The 7,802-nt window shown below is 37.3% G+C and overlaps 1 protein-coding gene across 1 annotated transcript; it reads right to left on the bottom strand.

Moving 5' to 3' along the window:
- Positions 1–456: 456 nt before the first annotated feature.
- LOC113769966 (ABC transporter G family member 10-like) lies at positions 457–2,274 on the bottom strand. The gene has a single exon (XM_027314313.1). It carries the CDS (start codon positions 2,272–2,274, stop codon positions 457–459), a length of 1,818 nt encoding a protein of 605 aa, XP_027170114.1.
- Positions 2,275–7,802: the final 5,528 nt, after the last annotated feature.

Here is a 7,802-nt window from a genome sequence, read left to right as displayed (position 1 = left end):
TGCACTCACAGGGGATGATCGAGGTAATAATAACACATGGATCTAGTTTCTGTATTAAGTAATCTGAATTCCAGATAATTTAAGGAAAAATAAATGCCAAAAAGGGATGAAGGATATGCCAAAGTTTTGAAAACGCAATTTGTCAAGTAGATTGCTGTAAATGTATTTCCAGTACCATCTTATGAGACATTCATATTTCATACCAACTCAAAGTAACAATAAACTCAGCGCTAAAAGGTGAGTTCTCAAGAATTGCTGGATTTTGTTCAAAAGAATATTTTCACTTTAACAAGCTGCTAAAATCCTAGGACCTCTTTTTTCTCTTCTTTGCTGAATAACGATACAGCAGGATATCAGGAAAGAAGGAATCAGCAGTGATGATATTTGAGGTATTCACACAGGTAATGATCAAGAAACTGACAAGTTATTAGTAATTTGAATGCTCAGATGCTACTTTTAGTTTCTGCTCCGGTAAGATCTGCACCACAGAATCAAGAAACAGAGAAGCCTGTAGCCCAAAATGAAAGCCAACATTATAATTAAGTTATTCCATTTCTGTGATTCCTCTATGCCTTGCCTCCTCAAGAACTCATTACCATGCAGTATGCACACTCTTCCAACACTTGCCACGCATTTCCTTCGCCCCTCGTCCCCTCCAAACTGATTTATCAGAAAGCTCTCAAAAGGATATTTGAACAAGCTTAAGTAGTGCATAAAAACCCAACACTCGGGCGTATTTTCCTTGGGTATAAAGTAGCCTGAAAAGAGGAAGAATGCCCCTATAATGCCCGCAATCAAGGACATTCCTGAGATGAAATTTGGTACTAGAGCGCTAAAACATGCTACGAAAGAATTTGACATCAAGACAACCATCCAAGCCACCAGAGAGAAATACAGAAATCCATCAATATCTCGTCTCAATCCAACTAGCCAGTAAACTGGTGTAGTGTATAGAAGAGCCACTAACAGAAGGAAGGGAAGAAACACTATAGTGTTTGCTATGATGTAAGAAGATAATCTATAGGCTCCTCTTGAGGTCTCTCTCATCAAGATTCTCCGCTCTTGCAAGAAAATTGGCAAAGCTTCTGTCGTGGATGACAACAAAAACGTCAGACTGAATGCGAAGAATCCAAATTGAGTTTGTACGTCCGATCTCTTTGGATTATTATATGCGTTTAGGAATATTGTCCCTATTAGGATCCCTGCAACCAAAGCTTGAATCGTCCTTGCAGCAAAAAGCTGCTTGGTTCTGAAGATGTTTTCGGAGAATCTCTGAGTCAGTATTAATATCTCCTTGAACATGGAATTTGAGTAAGATATGTGCTTTTCCTCCACATTGGAAATAACAGGCGAATTGCTGTCAAGGTTAGTGTTATGTTCTGATTCACCAGTTTCGATATCAGTTTCTTCCACATGCAGGCTGTCTGAGACCTCAATGGCAAATTCAAGCACATTGACATGATGAGGGATGAAATGGCCTGTGGAAACGAGCCTCTCCTCTAGGCAATGCAGGGTTCCATCATGAAGACAAATGCCATTGGACAATAGAATGGCCTTGTCAAATAACTCAAGAATCCGGTAGCCGGGTTGATGGATGCTTAACAAGATGGTTTTGCCTTGATTCTTAGCCATGGATTTAAGCAGCAACATCACATGAAGAGCAGAGGCAGAGTCAAGTCCTGATGTTGGTTCATCAATCAAAACTACAGCAGGATCATGAACTAAATCAACCCCAATTGATACTCGACGCTTCTCGCCACCAGAAATTCCTCTGCCGGATTCACTGCCAATTCTCACATCAGCAACATGGTCCAGTCCAAGCTCCTTCAACAGCTCTTGAACTCTTTTTTTGGCCACCTCACGCCCTACACGCAGCCTGAGACGTGCACTATACCTTATAGTCTCTTCAACAGTAAGAAGTGGGAATAGAGCTTCATCTTGTGTCACATAACCAGACATTCTCCGGAAGTGTGTCACATTCAGAGGCTGATCATTCACGAGAACATGACCGCTGACTCTACTCGGAACAATGACTCCGCCAAGAATTTCCAACAATGTGGTTTTTCCTGCTCCACTGGAGCCAGCAATGGCTGTTATCTCCCTCGGTTTGGCTTCGCAGTTCACATTCTTCAAAATACACCTAGGCTTCTGGTTAACGCCACAACCGAGCTGATCGTAGCTGGTTGTTGATATTTTATAAGAAAGATTTTTAGTTTTTATACTATAAAGAACTTGTTGATGACCAGAAATTGGTGTCACAGTCGGTAAATCCATGTGGAGAGAAAGAATAGGATGAAGTGTGGAGGAGGACGAACTAACTCCACCAAACTTGCCCCTCTTTATACACCTCAGCGTCCAAGCAGCTGATCATCATCATGATGTTATAAAAGCATGCATGCTAGGCTGATGCTGTTAAAGCATATCTCTGTAGACTAAAGTGATTTTTTTCTAGTAAAAAAATTAAAGTGTAAATTACAATGAATCAGTCAAAGGTTGGTTACAGCTATTTAATCTCAACTTGGATTTGCTCATTATACTCAAGAAGTGGTTTTTTACGTTGAGGGGGTTATTGTCTTGGTTCCACTATAGATGAAATGCAATTGAGTGTATAATCAATTGAAACGGCCACAATAGAAAGTTAATCACAAGAAGGAATAAATGCAGAATGAATTATGAGTCTCTGACAAAGAAATAGGAGTTGTTTCCGTTAAATTGATGATATAGAACAGCCGTTACATAGGCAGTATAACCGATGCCACAGGATAAGGGGTGGAAGATTGGACAATTCATGGATGAACATGTATAAATTCTAGTGTACAGAAACAACAATTTTGTGTACAATTAATTGATCCACCCATTATTACAAAACCTTTTAGTGTTTTTTTTTTTGATATAGACACAAGATCGTTACTTTTGCACACATTATTAGTGTACGTTACTCTTACTTTAGATGCAAGAAACTTGCATGTCCTGTACGTATGAAGCTTTTCTCTCAACTAATTGCTAGACATTTAGATTAACTTAGAACACTTGAATTTTTTTTTTTAGCAAATTAGCACACTTGGATTTGATAGGGGAGAGAGAGGTTTTCCAATTCAGTGTTTACATAATTTTCCATTTCTGTTGGATATTGCATCTCCTTTATTTGTTTCCTTCATCATAATGGAGTTTTACTAATTAAGCAAGGTAATTGGCTTTCTGATATATAGAAGGAGAAGGCCAGACCAAGAGTACGGTATTTTACCTTCATTCTTTGTCTTTTTTTTTTACCTTCTATGAATTGTTGTCCTCCTTAACCATCCAAAATCAGAATATAATGCGTATATATCAACACTAGCAAAACATAGAAAAAACATGAAATATATGGTAAATCACGCAATCATGCACATTATTTACACCTTATTTACACACACTGACTTGCTTGCATCATCAACACATTTTTCAATCACCTTTTTGTTTCACATATATCATATCAAAAAAGTGCTACAGTATTTTTTCACAAAATTATCTCAAATAATTTACAATCCAAACACTTGCTTACAATCATGTTAAATTTAGATATTTTCTTTTTTTTTTTTTTTAACACAGGGAGTACCAGACTAATCTCCCTGTGCTTGTGCACCCCGCCCCTAAGGGTTAACTCTGGATATTCAAAGTTTAGCATGATGACAGAAATAAGCTTGCGCGTAAACAACCCTAAATGCTCCTTGATTGTCATACATTGAATACGTTATTAACCACCACAAGTCATGGGTTACTTCACCAATGAAAAATTCAGTTTCAATCACATGTCTAAAATTTCAATGGTTACGGCAATGAATCATATCTGTTGCAAAGCAATGGAAACTTATTTAGTTTTCATAACTGTAAGTAAATTTCAATGCCAAGATTGTTAACATATCATTTTCAAACATCTTCAAGTGGACCTTGCAGTTTCAAACATCCTGCTTCAATAGAAAATTTACTGTACTAAAAAAATTTCTCCAACCATGCAAAATTTACGTCTAGATTATATGCCTGATGACAAAGGGGTGAAGCCAACATTTGATTAATTGAAGAGAAGAAATTTCTGAACCATTTCTAAAATATTCATTCTTACAAATTGAGGTCTGAGTCCAGAAATGAACTTGTATGAGCCAAATTGACAAGTTGAGAGCTGACGCTTGTGGAACAAAGTAGATTTTTGAACCATAAAAAGTGATGGGTTAGATGCACAAGTCAACTCCATCAGCCGCATCTTCGCTGAAGAAGAAGTCCCGCCGAAAATGTTGTATCAAGATTCAAGAGGTCAGCACAATTGAAAAATTCGCAGAGTTTAAAATTCATTATAAAAAGAAAGGAAACAAGAAAAGCTTGAAAACAAATGCCAAAAGTTGGTGTAAACATATATTTTATCAATTTAACTATTTTTGGTAGCGTTGTTTAACTTAATTAATCATACGAGTTAGTGAAATGTCATCATTAGAACTTTTTCATGTCTAATCTATAAAAGTTTGGTTTTTTATTTGTATAGTTCTTTTTTTCAAAGAAACCACAAGCCTCTTATACCGATAAAGAAAAAGAGCATGTTTTGAGAGACAATAAGGAGTCTCACAATTACCAGCCTAATACACTTAGACTTGTGATAATGCCACTGCAAAATATTCATCAAATTTTTTTTTTTAATTCACTAATGCACTGGCATTCTGAACTTCTGAATAAACAAGAAACATATCATTTCTGCTGTCTTCTGCGTTTTACTTGGAGTAGGCGTTTTGAAGTTAATCTAGTCAAACTGACGACCTTATGTATTATATCATCCAAATGAATTAGTTGCATGCTATCCCCATGCACGAGGAAATTGGAATGCATCTCAAGCCTCTGTGCCTGTTTGTAGTGTTGATTTGCCAGTTGAATAATGTCAACTCGGATGGTTGGCAACTAATCAAATCCAAATACACAGCAAAATATTTCCGCCTCAAGGGGTCATACTCATACCAGAATTGAGCCAAAAGGATTTTAGCTGGAATTAATATCTTTTCACTTGAGCAAGATTTTCTGAAATTTCACCCATACAATATGCACTTAGCTGTAAACTTTGAAAAACTCGTGCAGAAATGTATGACAGCATATTCGAGAGAGAAATCAGTGTTACAAAACCCTTATTTTGGACTTAAACTTAAAATTATAAATTTAGTGCGTACATAATATGGAGGGAGGCTTAAATTCTATACTAATTAAGAAACCTGATGTTGAAGGGTGCATATCCTATATATGCCTATTTATCTCCTTCGTTCCCTTCCGCCAATGGTCTGTTTCTGTGTTATCAGGTATCAGCCTAGAATAGTAAGAACACAACACAGATGAGATATAGAAGAAGTTGTGGAATTCGATAAGCGGAAAAAATTCGGATTCTGATCTATGTACTGCCTGTGTCATTTATTTTCATATTAAAACAACATTATCATTGAATGGCCAGATTAGGCAGCCCTTGGTTTACGCTTTATGTTGTGGTTTGCAAACTTGATTAATTTCTTTCAGTGCCAGGGTTGTAGAATGATTTGTTCTATCAATATATTATGGTGAAGAAATTAAGACACCTTTTTTAAAAAAAAAAAATATTAGTAGGAGATCTTGAATTCGCGTGACCTCTCAGAGTCTCAGTTACACTCCCTTTCTCATACCACCGAACCCATTCCTCCCCCAGAAAAGAAGACACTTTCTTCCTTAATACAAGAACTTAAAAGAAAGAATTGTTACTAGACATAATGTGATACACAGTTTGCTATCTACAAATTAATTTATTTATTGAGGACTTGTCATGTGTGAAACAATCGTGATAAGCATCCATCGACCTGGTTTTCAAATTCTTGAGTTATTTGATAAAGTCATTCTGCTATCTGCTGATATCGTTCTTCATGATGGTCCCCTGGATTGCCTGGAAGAGAGGCTCAAGTCCACCGGCCATTGCATTCCTCAGCATGTCAATATTCTTGAATATGCAATTGATGTTTCAGAAAGCCTGTCATTGGAAAAATCTGATGTTGAAAAAGGTGAAGTAGAACAGGATATTACTGATCATGTTATCAGAACTTCCATTTTGTCCAATATTCAAGAAAAGAACGTCTTTTACTCCAATTCCTCGTTTACTACAGGAGCTCTCCCAATATTCTTGCAAGAGAGGATAATTTTGATGGGAGAGACCTCAAGAGGATCCTACAGAATATCTTCATATGCTATAGCAGACACCCTAGTGTTTGTTGCCTTCCTTTTGCAACTATCTCCTCTCTTTACTACTACACTTCACTGGCTAGTTGGACTGAGACGCAAAATCGATGGTTCCTTTATTTCTGTCTGGTGGCTTGGATGGTTCTCTCAATGGCAAATTCTTTTGCAGCTGCTTCAGTGCTCTGGCACCGAATTTCATATCAGGAATGTCTTTGATTGCAGGCCATCATGGGTGCATTCTTCTTTTTTCTCGGGGTACTTCATATCTAACAAAGAAATACCCAAGTGTTGGCTCTTCATGCACTATTTGAGCTTGATGAAGTATCCTCTTGAATGTCTTCTACTAAATAAGTATGGAGGATACAAAGGCCGAGGGAAATGTGTAGAAGGTGTTGAAGCAGGATGTTTGATGTATGGTGATGCATTCTTGAGAAATCTAGACATAGAAGAGTCACAAAAATAGAGTAACTTAGTTGTGATGTTGGCTTTCATCGTGGGCTACAGACTTCTCTGTTATCTGACTCTTTGGTATAGATCTTGCAGGACCAGAAGTTAGAAGCAACTAATGATACCCATTGCTGATAAATTTTCTAGGGATTTTTTGGACAAGTAGAAGCAACTAATGATACCAATTGCTGATAAATTTCCAGGGTGACCCTTTGTATATGAAAAACATGAGGAGCAGAGTGTGTTGTTATGGCTTTAAATTAGAGAAAATACGTAAGAAACCTAAGAGAAGGATATTTCTCCAGAGCTTATCCTCATATCTTGAGTTCATGTTGCAGGTTCGTGGATGGAAATTTGTTATGATCTTCCTCTTCTAGTTGATAATTGATTGTTGACAAATAAAATGAACAATTTCCGCAGTCGGTTAAATGTCAACTTACAGCGCATGGTTAATCGATTGTGAATCTTCTTGCAGAGTATATTAGGTCTTTTGAGATCCATGTATGCCCTCGTTACCTTGGAAGAAGACTCTGCGTTTCTCCGATACGGCTTCCTGTCAGTAGACAATGCTGCAGCAGTGAGAAAAGAAGTTGCAAAGTTTTGCGGGGAACTGAGACCGCATGCACTTTCGTTAGTTAGCTCCTTTGGCATTCCTGATGCGTTCCTGAGCCCTATAGCCTTCAACTGGTTAGAGACAAACTCTTGGTCCTCTGTTCAACACTAGCTTCTTGTACCTGATAATATTTGCATGTACTGAGGAAAAATCGAAACATCTCCGGCTCATAGCGTCTGCCACTAAGTTCGCAGTCATCATATAAACTTCTGTTGGATTCAATGAATGAAAGACCTTGTAATTTAATTATTTGAAATATGCATCGAGTAGTGTATCTATTATATTCGCAATATTAGGTTGACTGTAGTGTATGTTTAACATTTGTAGTCACAATTTGGTGGAGACCACAATTTGGACGTATGCTTAGGCATTTGCATTATCTTGTCTGATAACTGGAGCCTACTTAATAATAGATATTGACCATTATGAGTATCTAGAGGTTGAAATTTCAATGATCGGCAAAATTTTCCATTCCACATTGCATCCAAGGCTTTTGTGAAGACCCTACCAAAAGCCAATGAAAAAAACAAAAACA

The sequence above is a fragment of the Coffea eugenioides genome, chromosome 5 (genome assembly GCF_003713205.1).
Source record: "Coffea eugenioides isolate CCC68of chromosome 5, Ceug_1.0, whole genome shotgun sequence".
NCBI lineage: Eukaryota > Viridiplantae > Streptophyta > Magnoliopsida > Gentianales > Rubiaceae > Coffea > Coffea eugenioides.
The sequence above is the reverse complement of the archived record's forward strand: the minus strand, read 5'-3'. Positions and strand labels throughout refer to the sequence as shown.

Excerpts from the sequence above, each read along its gene's own strand:
- LOC113769966 (XM_027314313.1), bottom strand. The coding sequence starts at position 2,274 with ATGGATTTACCGACTGTGACACCAATTTCTGGTCATCAACAAGTTCTT.